The following is a 17,395-nucleotide window of genomic DNA, read 5'->3' on the forward strand; positions in this document are numbered from 1 at the left end:
AATGAATAAAGCCACATAAAACATGGCTGTGGACTTCAAAATGCTTAAATATGTATTGAGGCTTTTTTCCCATTTTTTAAAGATATAAAAATGAAAGTGCAATACCTGCTGTATTTACTGAGGACTCTATTTTACCTAGTCTTATTTTTAGATAAGATGAATCAATTATTTCTTCCCATTATCATCTTCAAGCACCATATAACCTTTTCTTTTCCTATATCTGCTGTTTATATTTCCTTCAACTCAATTGTATTTGATTTTTTTAAATGATACTTTTGTCCTAGTTCAGCTATTCCAAATTGAAGGCAATATCTATAAGGTTTTATCAGTTACTAAACCCAATTTATTATATAAGTAGAAAGGCTATTTAATCAGGGGTAAAGATTGTGAAATGGCTCATCTTAGGTAATAGATTAAGTTCTTATTACCTAGGGTTTCTTAGGATATTCTCCTAAGTTTTGCTCTTTTATTGACAGGGTAACATTTTGAAATGAGTTTTTAAAAGGAACATCACTAGAGAAATAGTAGGAAACAGTTACATAGTGTTTTATGGTACTCTTTTGTCCAATATCTCATTTAATCCTTACCTCAATGTTGTGAAGCAGCTACCTCTATATACAGTTGATAGAACTGGGGTCACAGGGCCCAAATGCCTTCTCTAAGGATATAGGCTAGTCTGTGACAGAATCAGAACTTGAACCCTATTCTTCTTAGGCCAAATCTCATAAGATTTTGACTATTACTTTAAAAGTATTCACAGTGGACATGATATCAATAGGAACAGAAGCAAAATGAGGGACCTTGGGTTAATGTTTCAGGAATATTGAACTACTGAATGCTCTGCCAGGGACAAAGTGAGCAGCGATTGATGCTGTGATGGCTCAGAACTATTTTGCTGTCAATTGCTAAAGCCGTATGTTTTCATATTGTGCCCAGAGGTGAAAGGATTTACTCCAGGGCCACCCTTAGCTGATAACATCAGATCTTTCACCCCTGAACAGATTACAGCAGGCTGACATCATCCCAACAAACATACCTGGAAAGTCTGTCTACAACCATTGATGTCAGCTGGGGCAACAAGGGTGTCAGAGTCCTTTCTCAATCCCCTTCCATGGCTTTGCTATAGAGTCTTCCAACACAATAACCTTTTCTTTTCCTATATACCCCCTGTTTATATTGCCTATGACTCAGTGGTACTTTATTTTTTTTAATGATACTTTTGTCCTGGTTCAGCCAATTCTGTCATTGTTCATATACTGGTTGCTGTAGTCTGCTTGATATTGTGGGGTGTTGGGAGGAAGAACTAAATTTAAATAAAGTATTCAACTATGGAAGTATATTGCAAATTCAGTAAATAGTGTTTGAATGATTTTATCTGATATGCATGTACCTTTAGCACTACATTTTTGTGTATTGCTTCTCAACTCTTCCTTAAAACACACAGGTATTACAATGTTTCCACTTCCAGTAACCTTCAGGAATAACCAGGGCATATTTCAGTTGCCATTTTACAGTTGAGAAAATTAAGGTCCAAGGAAGGCAGATTCTAAGCCAGAGCCGCAAAGCTGAGTAGACCTGGACTGATCTGGATTAACTCTTTAATCACACTTAAGCTTTTTCTCTTGTCCCTTTTATCACATTACTACACATGCTTTTTGTTTTTATGTTTTTATTTTATAAATACAAAAGTGATCATTACAGAATGATTAGAGAAAAGACAAATTGAACTAAAGTCATCTGAAGTCTCACTTCCTTGTAATTTTTGGTGTTTATTCCTTCAGATGTTTCCCCCATATACATGCATAGATCATGGGCTGAACAAGTGCTATTTGCTAAATTTCTTTATTGATTTAATAGTATTTAGTGGGTACATTTCATCTTAATGATATACATCTGTATCATCATTTTCATGGATGTAGCTTGTCACTGTGTGTGTTCTCCTGGACGTCTTTTTACTTGAAACCCAAGCTTTCATCGCCTGCCCAGCCTATAGCCAGAGGCCACTCTAACGTGATCTGTGATGATTTTTTTTTTTAAAGAAGGGATCCAGTATGATGGCAGCAGTCATAGCAATGAGGCTCTTGGCTGGTGGTTGTCCCTGCCATATGCCAAAAAGATCTATTTGATGGACTTACGAGCACTAAAGAAGGATCCAGTGCTGGAGAGAGATACTGACAGAACTAACCCAGGGATTCAAAGGTCAAACTCTCAGCTCCTAGTCTGAGTGGGAAATTGAAATGAGAACAGGACCCAGGAAAGAAAGCCTCACCTAGCAAAGGGGCCAGATTTGATGTGCGCTGGATGAAGGTGAAGCATCCACATTCTGTGGAACATGTGAGAATTCAGGGCGACTCACTGTGGGACACTGGCCTGCACTGATAGAAAAGCCCATGAAATATAGATCATAGCAAGTATTTTCACCTTCCCTCAAAGACTCTACCATTAAGTCCTGGCTCCCGAATCCTGCCAGAGGAGCTTTATAAAAATACTAACTCCTACTTCCAAAGATACTGATACTGATTTAGTTGCTCTGGGGGTGGGAATAGGGGGGTGTCAAGCATAAATATTTTTTTAAATGCTCATGTGATTCTAATATGTAGCTAAAGTTGAGACTCACAGATACCTTTTACTTTCTGTGAAAGACAGCAGGAAACTTTTCTTTGAGTCAAGTTTTTGTACTAAGAATTATATTTTCAATAGTTTAAGTGTTTCTATGTTATCCCAGTATGAAATATTTTCTAAGGAAAAGTCATGCCCTGTTTTGTAAATAAATCTGATTTTTAAAAATATTTGGCTTTTCTTGAATAAAAGTGGAATTCTTATTATTTTATCTAGTCATTTATTCCTCACAATTGTTTACTTCATTTACAGTAATTTATTTTGTTAATCATCTGTCTTCCCTTGCTAGAATAAGCTCTGTGAGGGCAGGGACATTTAATTACTTTGTTCATTTTTTAATTATTTTGTTCATATTCCCGCTGTCAAGAATGCCTGGCACATTAGTAGATACTCAATAAATATTCGTTAACATTTTTTGACACTCAGTTTGACATGCACATCATGATTCCTATTCCCAAGAAGCTTATGGTCTATTGAAAAGCACAGACATGCAACTTAATTGTAGTCCAGCATTTCTATAGAGGACTGAAACGGGTACTTTCCATTTACGATATTTTATTTTTATTTTTTTAAACTTTTTATTTTATATTGGGGTATAGCTGATTAACAATGTTGTGATAGTTTCACGTGCACAGCGAAGCGACTCAGCCATACATATACACGTATCCATTCTCCCCCAAACTCCTCTCCCATCCAGGCTGCCACATAACATTGAGCAGAGTTGCCTGTGCTATACAGTAGGTCCTTGTTGGTTATCCATCTTAAATATAGCAGTGTTTACAGAGAAAGAGAAATATGTATGATATCCCTTACATGTGGAATCTAAAAAGAAAGGATACAGATGAACTAATTTACAAAACAGAAAGAGACTCACAGACTCAGAGAAGGAACTTATGGTTACCAAGGTGGGGGGGAAGGGTGGGGAGGGGAGGGATAGTTAGGGAGTTTGGGATTGACATGTACACACTGCCATTTACAATATTTTAAACAATGTTGAGGCCTAAAGAATAAAGTGGCAAGTGCATGAGAAAGATTCTTTGCTATTATTTCCTTTAATTCTCCTGGGAAACAACATAGTATAGTAGAAAAAATAAGGAAACCGTACGCCACAAACAAGTATAGATTTAGATCAGTTACTAATTGGCCTTGAGAAAGTCTGTTTAACCCTCTGGGAGTCAGTCGTCTAATCTCCAAAATCATATGGCTGGATGAGTTGACCCTTTTAGCTCTTACTGTTTGGTATTTCTGTTACTATGTTCTATCATTATATGAGGCTTGTTTTCCCCTTTCTGTAACTCTCTAATTTTTATCCAGTTTGGTTTGTACTTCTCTTGTCATTTCCCATGTTGTTAAAGGCACATACACTTTAAAAAATACAGTTTTCAAGGCCACTTTTGAATATGTTACCTTTGGTGTTATTAGCCACTTTGTCTAACTGGATGTCCTAGGCTACACTGCTGTGCCTGCTAACTGGGTATGCATATAAATCACTGACCATCATGAATGATTCTGTATCCAGACGGAATTCAGTATAAAGTATTTAAAGATTTTTTCAGGAGGGTTGCACTCAGTCTGGCATTAAGAGAAGCTCAATCTCTAAATCCTAGGAGATTGCAGACTTACTCAGATGCTTTGGAAACCCAAACCTATGTGAAATACGTACCTACAAAGTCATTGAAAAGATGAACTTCTCATATTGTATTTATTTGGCAAGTATTTATTGACAACCCACTACTCTGTGCAGGAACACTTTAATGGAAAATGAAAGGTGCTCAAGGAGTCCAAGGTCCAATCCCAGGATCTAAATGGCTCCTTTTCTCTTGGGGACAGGCCAGGAGTGGCACAGAGGATTATCAGGATGTACACTTTGATTTCCTTCACCCTAGATGGCCCCATAGAGAGGACAGCCTTGCCTCTGATTAGCTTCTAACTACCTTGAGACAGTTTTCTCTCATTTTAATGCTATTGCCAGAATATTGCAGTAATCAGATCATTTGACATCACCTGCATCTTGGCGTCACCAGCCTTAATATACCATCTGGATCCAGGTGCCAGGCATCTGCAGCTGCACGTTTTGCACACATAGCTCATGGTGCTAAGTCTTTAGGAACAAATAGCTTTGCATTGGCCTCTGTAATGGTGCCTTCTAAGCACTTCTTTGGGACAGAAAATGTACTATCTTAGAGAGAATTTATTAGTTGTAACGGAAAATTATTATAAATGTTTCTTACAGAGCCAATCTAAAAAACATTGCTTATGCCCAGGGTTAGTATAATCTGCTAATTTAAAAAAGTAAAACTTTATGAGTCATTTAGAGTAAGTGTCCTCTCTGAAGCCCTAGTGCTGCTGTTCTGATTGATCAATGCTCTTGTGGAATGTTTTTTAAATATTTTCAATATTACCTCCCTCACCCTTCTGCCAATATGTAAACCGTGGAAAAATTAATATCTTACTCACTGCAAGTTTGTACCTCAGGACCTTTGTACTTACTCTGACCTTTGCCTAAAATATTTCTTTCTCAGGTATTATGGCTTGCTACTTCAAATGCTTTCTCTCTCTCTCTCTCTCTCATACACACACACACACACACACACACACACACACAATACGGTATATATATGCGTTTACACTATAAATATACACACACACACACACATATATTCCATTCTTTGTCTATCTATATACTCCAAATATTTTGTCTCCTTCTCTCTCTCTATGTATGTATATATTACATGTATGTATATATATAAATGAACCAAATATATTCTCTCTCTATATATATGTACTCTCTCTGTGTAATATGTATATATACTCTATATTATTTATATATTATATATGTATATATATATTTATACATATCTGTATATATTAGTCTAATCTTTGGAAGGTCTGCCATCTTCTCTCTACCAAAGTAAAATGTAAGTTTCTAGAAAAACGATTATAGCACGTAGTAGTCACTCAATAAATATGTGTAAGTAATAAAAACATACATTTATAAACATGCACATAAATATGGTATTTATGCCTGTGTGTGCACGAGTGTATGTCAAGTGTAGATATCAAAGTTCAGCTTGATATGGGTTTCAGGTGATCACTTCATGTAATAAACATGCAAGCATCCAGGGATTATGTCAAACCATGCCTGTTAACTCGGACATATTAGCCTTAACAAGTAACAGGTAGGCAATGACCTTTATACAAATTGTAAGGGTTTCTGAGCATTCGTGTATTTAATAATTTTGATGCCACATTTCTAATCTCTATATTGTGTCAGTTTATTGAGTAGAATGTTCTTTCCGTTTCCCTTCATTTGTTTATACTCTATCCCTACCTCAAAGTCTACTCTGTGTTCCTTCATATTATTTTTTCAACAAATTTATATTTGGTCTCAGTTATTTTGAACTCAGTCTAGTGCATGAGGACAATAATAATGATAATATTAATAATAGCAAACATAAGTCGTTACTATATATCAGGCACCGTTCTACATGATATGCATGGATTAGCACAACTGAGTCTCAAAATAACCCTACAATGTAAGTCTTATTATTTTTCTTTTAAATTAAGCCCAGAGTTTTATTTATTTTTTTAATTAAAAATTTTTTTTTTAATATTTATTTATTTGGTTGTGCTGGGTGGCTCCTTAGTTGTGGCATGCGAACTCTTAGTTGCAGCATACATGTGGGATTTAGTTCCCTGACCAGGGATTGAACCCGGGCCCCCTGAATTGGGGGTGTAGAATCTTAACCACTGCGCCAGCAGGGAAGTCCCTGTAAGTCATTATTATAACGCACTTCTCAGACATGAAATCTGAGACACGGAGAGGTTAAGTAACTTGCTGAAGGTTACATACCTTGTAAGGATGAATTCAGGATCCCAACTCAGGCAATCTAACTTCAGAATCTATATTTTGCCTCACTGCCTCTTTCATAAGAACATGAAAATCTTACAAGGCTTTTATGTGCTTTTGATCTTTAAAAAAATCTTAAGAAGTCTAGAAATATTTAAGAACTCTGTGAAAGTATATAGAAGAAAATCCTCAAGAATCATTTGGCATCTAGCCTATGTAATCAAATAGGCTACAAAACGAAAATGAACTTTACGATAATGATGATGGTCAGAAAATGCTGAAGAAAGAGGAGAGTGATTGGTAATAAAAAGAGTAAAATGCCGTAGAACTAATCCAAAAGAAATTCGGGGAGTAAGGCTGTAAAGCACCTAGGCACATTAATGTAAGATATTAGAAATAAGCATTCACATAGAATAAATTAAAAATGTTATTAATAACTATTAGGCACTACTAGAATTGCATGTGTGAGAAGAGATCAATCTAGCATACATGGAATCGTGTATTCTAACTTGATTTATACATTTCTCAACAGGCACAAAATAGCAACTTACCCAAACTTGCATGATTATCAGAATCACTTGGTGTGCTTATCAAAACTACAGAATCCTGGACTGTTTCTCTAGGGAAATTGTTCTCAAATGGAGGAAGTTTTGCCTCCTGGCAAATATTTGGCAATATCTGGAGACAATTTTGGTTGTCACAATTGGAGAGGTGCTATAGGCATCTAAATAGGTAGTGGTCAGGGAAGCTGTGAAACAACCTACAGGGCACAGGGGAGCCCCCTAGAACAAAGAATGATCTGATCCAAAATGTCAATTGTGCCAAAGCTGAGAAACACTGATCTAGATATTTTGATTTGATGGTATGTGGTGGGATCCAGAAATCTGTATTTCTAACCAGGGATCCAGGTTACTATTATAAAGTCTTGAAGATACCAGTATGTGTTGGATTTGTTGAAAAACTTTTCATTAAAGAAGGACCACTTATAATAGGCTTTGAGGTGGGAGTCAGAGATATGAAAAAAAATGAAGGGGAAAGGGGAGATCATTCTAATCGAAGAGAAAATCACACCCAGTAGGACTAAAGATAGGCAGTAACACTGGGCCAGCAGTAGCTAGTAAGAAGCAATCTCAGAGAAACCACCTCTTTCTACATGGAAGGCCAACTCTGCTTCATGGGATGTAACTATATTTCTTCACCTTAGTCCCTACCTGTTGATAATGAACTGACATGTCTTTCCAACTGATTTTGTACCCCCCAAATGTGAATATAGATTAGACTAGCCCATGCCCACTTTCATTTTTGTTCTAATAATTTCTTCCGTAAAATCCCAACATATAAAGAAAGGGAGGGAGAACAAGTTTTTATCAGATGTATCTGTTTTGATATCCAACTCTGCTTCTTATTAGCCACATGAGTTTGGGGCTACTACTAGGGTTAATGGTGGTTTAAATGAAATAATATGCATAAAGAAATTAACTCATCACCATGCACATGAGAAGCCCTCAGTAAAGGTCAGCTGCTGACCTTTTATTTTACTATTTTTTTACTTACTATTTTTTTTTTGTTTGTTTGTTTACTATTTTTGAAATCAAAATAACATTTATATGTCATAATATTTTTGGTACTATTTAAATGAACATAAAAAAGTGAAGTTGGGTTATAAGATAATGATTGGTATGTTATAGCAATCTTAGCAACTGATTATTTTGTACTTTGTTTTGATTGAAGAGGATGGAGAAAACGCTGCCTCATAGAAAGGAGTATTTGTAAATGGCTTCAGGTTTTAAACTGCTCATGTGCACATCTCAAGATATTTTTAAATCTTGAGACCAATACCAAATGATTCAACTTGGCAGGTTAAGGCAGTGGTGATCTCCACTGTGTTTATGATAAGATACATAACACAATTGAATGTACATTTTGCTTTCTAAAAGCAAATTATTTATATTTGTATATGAATTCAATTATATAAAATATATTATATACTAAAATATTTACAATCAATCCTTGTAGTAACTGTACTGATGTCCAAGGTTCCATGGAACACAGTTTGAAAAACCCTCTGGCTAAGAGTAATATATATTCCCAGCTTGTAGACGAGTATGTTATAAGGTATGAAATAAAGAAGCTCACTCTAATCCAGATAGATTATGTCAATTGTTTTCTCTTGATTAGTGAGCCTGATGCTCCTGCATGGACAGATAGTTAGTTGGTCTGGCATGATTTTTCTCTTGGCTCTTTTGAGATATTTGCAAATTAATTGCTTAATAATGCATTCCAGTATCTTTCCAAACACCAGAATTGGTGAGAGTAAATCTCTACATTTACAAGACCCATCCCAAACTCTTCCTTTACAAAAGATGGATTTACAAAAAATGCATGAGAAATGAATGGAAGCTATTTTAAATCAGAGCCTAACATAAACATTATTATCAAGACAAATCTGCTGAGGGTGAGAAGAGGTGGGAATTACAGAGGATACAACAGTGGCAATAACAAAAGGATGAAAAGTCACATTATATTCTTAGAACTGGTTAGACTTTTTAGTTATTACTGATTCATTTTAATTAAGCTTCTACTATATGTCACATGTTTTAACCAGCGATCAGATGGACCTTGCAGGGCTTCTATTTTACACAGGACATGAACAATTGTCATTAAAATATATACTGAGTTAAGTTTCAGTTAAGCAGTAAGTTTCAAAGGGAAAAATAAACCAGGAAGGTGGATAGACTGTGTTTGGAGAAGTTAGGAGGGTCTCACTGAGAAGGTAACATCTGAGTAAATAAGGGGATAAAGGGGGCAAGCCATGTGGCCTTCTGGCAGAAGCACCTTCTAGAAATGGGAAACAGCAGGTGCAGAGCCTTGGGGCAGAGGAATGCCTGGCATTTTTGTGATCTAGTAAGGAGCTCAGAGTGTTTGGAAAGGATTCAGCCTGATAAATGGGGGTGTTGAGAGCATCAGAGGCTATAGGTCTAATACAGGGCAACCAACAATGCATCTCAGTTAGCCTGCAGTAGTCTGGGTTAAGCCCCCAGTGGTTGATTGTTGATTATTCCCAGTCACTCTCAAAAGTGTTCTGGCTTGGATGATAAATTATATGGTGATCCTAGGCTGGTAGGTCACTCTTAGAACTTTGACTCTTACTCTTAGAGACATGGGAAGCCATGGAGGGCATGGTCAAAACTGAGGCAAGATAAGACTCAAGGTTTATCAGGACCACTGTCTTCTGGGTTGAGAATGGACTATTGGAATGGACTATTGGGATGGACTAAATGGACTATTGGGATGGGGTGGCAAGTGGCAAGGGTGAAAACAGGAAGCCAGTTGGGAGCCTATAGAATGACCATTCTAGCATGTGCAGGGCAGCCGGAATTGAGTTGTTTGACGTAAGCCATACAGATAGCTGGTGGTCCAAATGGGACTAGGATCCATTCTCTTGACTTCCAGTCTGGTGTTCTTATAACCTGCCCAGTTTCTCTCTTGTTTTAAACTTGAGGACAAATGGAATGCCTTACTGGCTCTTTTCAGGTCTATTAAGCCTCCTGTTTGATGACACAACCCAGTTGCTTCCTCTATATAGTGTGAGGAATAGACATGAAACATCTCCCCCGCCCACCCCTTAACTAGCTCATTTTGAGTGCATCAACCAGGATTTTCTTAGGCCTTTCTCTTGAACTTCTGTATTTACACTTTTGGCTCATGTGACCTCTTCAGAATAATGAACTCCATATGTTCAGGACATGCTTATTAACTCATGAGTGTGTGATGTAAGCTAATAAGTTAGTATAGAGCCTAAGTGCAGATGTGAACCTAAATTTTATGCCTGCTTAAATAGGAGCGTAAGTATTAACAGGAATTAAATGGACTCCCACAGGTAAATATATCTATGGAGGGAATCCTTCAGTTTTGCTTGTATTTATTTCCGCTTGATCCTTATTTTATTTTATTTTTGCAGGAGTTATCTTCAGTTTTTGTTCATTGCTTTCTTCAGTTAGAGTGGATAACTGGGAGGAAGAATACATGCACTGATGATACACTTACACAGTCAATGACAATTGACTATGTAGAATACACTCAAGAGATTGAGATGCACATATACATAGATTCTGTTTCAAATATGTCCTTGAAATGCAGACTTGTATGTGTTGAGGGGTGTGGTGTGTGTAGACACATTTACGTACACGATATTTTAAGTAGCCTATAGTTTCATGGGGAGTTGCCTAGACAGTGAAATTTAAATTTGTTTCTTCCTGTTAGCCACTATATCGTACAACCAGCAACTCTGGCATCTGACAGGGCAAATACAGTGGCGCCTAATGTACTCATTGTATCTCTCCTGGGAATAAAATAGAGGAATAAGCTAACTTTTGGGGTATTTGTAAGAAATGAATAGATGAAAAAGTATTTTTTATAAGAAATGTGTGATATGATGTAAGGTGGTCTTTATTGTCTTGATTATTTTTCTGCTGGGCATATATGCTTGAGATTTCTTAAGTTGTTTTCTTTTTTTTCTGCCTTCAAGTGACCATCCCATTTTCAAAGCCCTTTATTCCATATGCTAAGCAAAAAGTTAGTAGAGTGTTTTAGAGACTCTTCCTATGGAATGGGGTAAGAGTTAGCAACCTATAAGAAGTGCCATGTGGGGATTCTGCCTGATTTGGAGTGTGAGAAGGTGGACAGACATGCTGTTGTTACCCATGCCTGGGTGTAAGCAAAACAAGAAAAACCACAGTGGATTGTAGAGCATTCAAGGAGAGAGAGAGAAGAAAGAAGGAAAAAGAATTGTTTGAAAATAGTATTCAAAATATTTAACAACCTCTTCAGCAAAGACTCAGATTACTCAGAGCAGACATGTGCAATAAACAATTAGTGAAGTGTTATCTGTCCTCATTAAAATAGTTTTTAAAAAAACTAAAAACCTCAAATTCTATTTCAGGGGTTTAATCCGAATTGTTATTTTTTATTTCATTTCAGAAGAAAAGTTTTTTCTTTATTTTGAATTCAGCTTCTTGCAAATCTTGAATCAAACTTTATACATCAAAACCAACCTTGATACATGCAAATGTTTTTTGCCTTTTTGTGCATGAAACAGTGGTACAACACTTTATATATGGTGATTCAGGAAAGGGACACCTATGATCAATTGTATTCCTTATTTGAGCCCCTGAATCTATCATAAAATTCACTTTCTTATTTATTTATTTCAACTCCTGGTGGGGTCTATTGGAACAAATAATCCAATATAGTGGATAATCCAAAAATGTCATTTATATTTGGCTTCAGAATACATTACCAGATGTTACTCTAGCAGAATTCCCTTCTTAATTAGGCCTCATTTAAAGTAGGAGTTAATTTTGTCTGCATTAGCTGCTTCCAAATCAGCAGGATGGGGCAAGAAGGAAGCCCAAGGCATGCTGGGAATTTGGGAGGAAGCTGGCCCAGTGCTAAGAGTCGGCAGTAGAACGTGCTCAAAGAATGAAGTTCAAATACAGGTAAGCAAGATGATGGGCATATACACAGGAGATGTTTATTGAGCACCTTCTTTAAGAATTCTCAGGCCTTTATCAACTCTTTTTTTTTTCTCCTTATTACTCATGAGTGCAGAAAAATTCTGTAATAGGAATTTGGCAGATAACAACTCGAAATTTTACATAGTAAAAAAATAGAGGCTCAGAGAGGTTAAGTGACCTCTCACACAGATTGATCTCGGAGTAAACAGCCCCTAAGGTATTGAAACTGATTAATGAATGATAAGAAGACCCCACTGTTTCCTTCTTATTGATGATTTGACTAATGAGGAAGCAAGAATTCTCCTGGCCTAATTCGCATTAAGAGAGCTAAGATAATGAAGCTGTGATTAAATGGCTATTAAACTATTTTTATCAAACAGAGATCAAGCGAGTGTAAGAATCTGGGGATGCAGAGTATAATTGCAATTCTACAAGATGTGGAAAAAATTACTATCATAAGCAGGGCATGGTCCTTCCAGAATGTCTGCATTAAAAATCTTTGGGATACCTCATGCAGTTTTGCACTCTGTGTTTCTCCCTTCAGGCGTCAGCATCTCAGAGTCCCTCACCTCCTCCTTAATTTAGTGGATGTATTCACTCTGGGTGCATTTGGGTGAGTTGAATGCATTGTCTACCCCACCATGTGTAACTGGTTGGAAGATCGTTTTGCCAACTGCTCACAAAGGAACAAGGCCCAGATATTATACACTGGATCCCAAATTTCAATCTTGAGGAGACTTGGGGTGTGTGAAGGGGCAGAATCTACCTTCCTTCAACTGTACCTTTTGAATTATATCACACTTAGTGCAATTCATATAGGGACCCAACAGTTCCAAAGAGAGGTAATGAATCTTCTGGTTTTATTGACTGTTCTGAACTATCGTTTATTAAGGACACGATATGGCTTCTGATTTGTTGCACATTCTGAATTGTGGTTTGTTAGTATACATGTATGTATATCTGTCACTGGAAATTCTTTACACCTTTAGTGAGTTTTTGTTGCTATGCCTTCTTTATTCCTGGAGAGCCCTTAGAGATTGAAGTGTTACAGTCACAAGGACCTTTATTTAGGTCAGAAGAATAGCTGCGGACTTCCTTTATGTAAGGAGAGGTCAAGGTTGAAACCCATCGTGGGAAATGCGGCTTGATAGCCACAGAGTTCCACATGGAAATGTTCCTTGTCTGCTTCCCAACCTTACTTCTGCCTTTCTGCCCCCAGAGGAGACTGAACTATTTGTGTAGCTGTAGCTCACCACCCAGTTGGTGATCTGCTCTCTCTTTTTCACCGCTCTGCTTTTCTTTTCCAACTTACATGGAGCTAATTAGTATATTTTTATAAAAACAGTAATTTTGAACAATTAGAAAGCAGTATCAGAGCCGAGTCTTGGAAAGGTTATCTTGCAATGGCATTTTTCCTAACTCATGTATTTCCCTGCCCTGTGAACAGACATGTGTTAGTAGGCCAGTGGGCTTTGTCTGCAGCGACTTTCATTTATTTGCTCTGTAAATTGGGACCGAAGCAATAATGGAAAGTGACATTAATTGTTTGAGTTCTTTTGGTCACATGCGTTGCCTTCTCTGGGGTGTTCGATTGTTGAAACTCATACCAAATTAATTGAAATTGTCAGAATGAGGGACAGTGTCCACTCAACTTTACATGTACGAATATCTGTTGAGCTTCAACACGGAAGTGTCATCAAACTTTCTTCCCAGTCTGCTATGACGGAAGAAGACAGAGATTTTGAAATCATAGCATTCGTGTCTACCTTAATTCAAGAACAACTTTATTAAAACAAATGGTCTTGGAGCACCTCTCTGAGTCACACATATACAAGGATGATAATAAAAAGGTTTAATAATTATTTCTAATGGACACTGCCTGTAAATAGTGATTACAGTCCCACTGTTCCATACTGATTTAAGACCAGCCTGCCCCTCCCCCCTCCCCTCCCCCTCCCTCCCCCTCCCCCTCCCCCCTCCCCCTCCCCCCCACACAATGCCAGTCTTCCATTCCACAAACCCTCCCCTCCCATGGTGGTTTCAGGAGAGAGGAGACTTTAAATAGTTGGTGGGTTAATCAAGTCTTGTAAATTAATTATGACATTATCAAACTCCAGTATTTCTGCCATTGTATTTGGTGTACACTCACCCAGGCTTATTAAAGGAACTGAAGAAAACTAGTTAATTTAAGTGTTCTTTGTCATTTTGACTTGATTAGAATTATCGTCGTTTGTTTACACTAGGGATAGAACTAAGACTATTGTATTATGTGATTGAAAGCAAATAGGGGCTTGTAGTATTGCTGGGAAGCCAAACGCAAAATTTAAATTGGAGTAAACAAAATTACTAATTTACTGGTAAACATGCTTAACTATTTTTCCTGAGCTCTTTTTGAACTTCAGTGAAGTAAGCCTTTCTGAAAACTGGGATACCTGGAAAAAATGTCCAACTTATTGAAAGTGCTTGTGCATGTGCTTGTGTGAGTGTGTGTGTGTGTGTGTGTAAGCATGAATGTGTGTGCTTGAGTCATTTTCAAAGATTATATTTATTAGGCAATATGGGGATACTTATATTAGTGCAAATCTGATTTTGAGATTTTGAGATGATTTTGAAATGATTTAAAATAATATATATTTCATTTAAATATAACTTTTATTCAGAATAGTTTAATAACCTGAATTTGGTTTTTGGTACGTGGGAGAATCGAAATCAAAATTAAAAGGGAGAGATTGGCATCTTTGGATACCAGATTATGATCCTCTGCAGAAAATAGGAGCAAATTATTTCAGTATCTTTATTATTAAGGTTACATGGACAGAGTCCAGAAGAGTTGAGGGTGAGGGAGATGCTCAGTAAAGTCTTATTATTGAATTGAGCAATTTGGATTTTAAAGGATTGACCAATTTATGGAAGGAAGTGGTGCAATTTTGAAGTTAACATTTCACACCTTTTTTTTTTTTTTTAAAGATTTCCTTGTGCCCTTTTTTCTTTCTTTCTTTCTTTCTTTCTTTCTTTTTTATTTATTTATGGCTGTGTTGGGTCTTCGTTTCTGTGCGAGGACTTTCTCTAGCTGTGGCAAGCGGGGGCCACTCTTCATCACGGTGCGCGGGGCTCTCACTATCGCGGCCTCTCGTGTTGCGGAGCACAGGCTCCAGATGCGCAGGCTCAGTAATTGTGGCTCACGGGCTCAATTGCTCCGCGGCATGTGGGATCTTCCCAGACCAGGGCTCGAATCCGTGTCCCCTACATCTGCAGGCAGATTCTCAACCACTGCGCCACCAGGGAAGCCCCATTTCACACCTTCTGATTAGGGTTTACCACCTACACTAGAGTCTAAAAACTCCTAGAATTGTTACTCCACACTGTGTGCCCCAAACCACTTGACTCACAAGGTCAAGTACAGGGCCATTAGGGAGATGGAAACAAATGTTAAAAGTGCCAAATAAAGTCTACCATGAGTATCTATGGCTCTTCTTGCTTTCTTAAATCCAAAACAGAAAGACGTTCATAGTTTTCCTCCTGGATGGAGAATCATCAGTAAGGAGGGAAAGCAATTTTTATGTGAAAATAGAATGTATACGTGATAAACGCCTGCCTAATTTCTCTAGTAATACAATTTGATTTTCTGATTAGCTGTCTTATTCTGTGATTCTTGTAATTTTGTCAGGTCAATTAACTGGAGTTCAGTGCTAGAGAGAAAGGAAGTGTGGCACTGCTGACTTCGTTAGATGTCAGCAGCTTAGGTGTATTTTGTAATAGGATCTGCGTGGGATAATTTAGCTGATATTGTTAATGTCATAGCGTACAGAACTTAAAAAAATGACTTATGAAGCAGGTCAGATTGGACAACGTGAAGTGCTAAAAGAAGGAAAAGAAAGTGATCTACACAACATATATTTTAGGTAAAAAAATGCAGATCAATGAATTATTCAGCAAGTAATCAATGACTGTCTATACTGTATGCCCCGCATTGGCACTGGTTGCCCAGGTACATAAGAATATAGCACATTGACCTATAGACAAGGGGTATAAGCTCCAGTTTGGAAGATCTTGAGTTTTTTTTACAGAGTGCTGAAATAAATGAATATTCTCTTTTATAATACATTGTTTACAGATTCTTTCCCTCCCCTGGTGGGTTCTCAGAGGGGCAGAGTTTTGTCTTGTTTCTCCTTGTGTCTCCAACACTTAGCATGGCCCTGACATACAGTAGGTGTTCAAAAATATTTGTGCAATGAATAACTGAAGATGAGCTTTCCAAGGATGTGTTGGTGGAAATGAGTGTGGCAGGTGCGAAAATGAGTTAAACCATGTTTGGAAGAGCCCCTGTTAGAGGCGATGTTGCCCTAGAAAGTACCCCTGGTCACAAGAAATGAATGCATCCAAGAGATGTTACAAAGTAAGGTTCTACTTAGTGACTGGCCAGGTACAGAGAACTCAAGGTGGTTCCAGAGTTTAGGGCCTGAAGAATTGTTATCCAAACCCAGAAAGTCAAGAGAAACAGCAAGTTTTTTGGTTTTGTTTTTTTGGGTTTTTTTCCACGAAAGGTCCTCAGTTTGGATTTTGAGATAAGGGAGCTCTTATCAGGTAGAAATGTCCAGTAGGCAGTTATAGATTTATGGCTAAAGTTGGGAGAGATGTCAGGGAGAGAAATAAATGTCTGTGGAGTGTTCAGTGATGAGATTATAATTGAAACCATGGAAGTGTATAGTTTTTCTTGGTATAGTTTCAGTTTGTGGTGGTGTTCAAACAGAGGGTTATCTAAACATTTTGGTGGGTATGCTGTACAGGAGATTGAAACACTATATCTGATGATGCAATAGATGATAATTAAAATGCTCTCAAGCCCTGAGATTCTCTAAATCTTCTCTTTTAGTTAAGGAAACAAGACATAAATATACGGAAAATGACTGTGAACAAGACAGAATCGTATTTAGCAGTGTTAACACCGACACAATAAATAGCTAAATTGGACAGCTCAACAATCAGAGATTGGTACACTAAAGGTATTAATTGATTGCGTGATTCAGACCAAAAGGGATTTGGAATTTAAGGAAGACGTGATCTTGTGTTCTGGCTCAGACGTTCCAAATTTCATGTATCGCATATTCATTTGGGTAAACATATTCAGTCTATGCTGATTAATAGATTACTCATCTCCCAATGTGAACTAACTCATGACTTCTTCTGTTTTATTGTTTTTTGCAGAAGATAGATGAGGAGAATGAGGCAAACTTGCTAGCAGTCCTCACAGAGACACTGGACAGTCTCCCTGTGGATGAAGACGGATTGCCCTCATTTGATGCACTGACAGATGGAGATGTGACCACCGAGAATGAGGCCAGTCCTTCCTCCATACCTGATGGCACCCCTCCGCCTCAGGAAACAGAAGAGCCGTCTCTAGTAAGAACCC

At 37.5% G+C, this 17,395-nt stretch overlaps 1 protein-coding gene across 5 annotated transcripts in view; it reads left to right on the forward strand.

Annotated features, from left to right (window-relative positions):
• The window catches only part of PPARGC1A (PPARG coactivator 1 alpha), a 466,423-nt gene that overhangs the window by 407,395 nt on the left and 41,633 nt on the right, over window positions 1-17,395 (forward strand). For all 5 annotated transcript variants that reach the window (XM_082389218.1, XM_082389214.1, XM_082389217.1 and 2 more), the window contains exon 3: window positions 17,191-17,385. In XM_082389218.1, coding sequence (XP_082245344.1) covers window positions 17,191-17,385 — 195 coding nt within the window. The remainder of the gene's footprint in view (window positions 1-17,190; window positions 17,386-17,395) is intronic.

This window comes from Balaenoptera borealis, assembly GCF_965194805.1.
Source record: "Balaenoptera borealis genome assembly, chromosome: 4".
Lineage (NCBI taxonomy): Eukaryota > Metazoa > Chordata > Mammalia > Artiodactyla > Balaenopteridae > Balaenoptera > Balaenoptera borealis.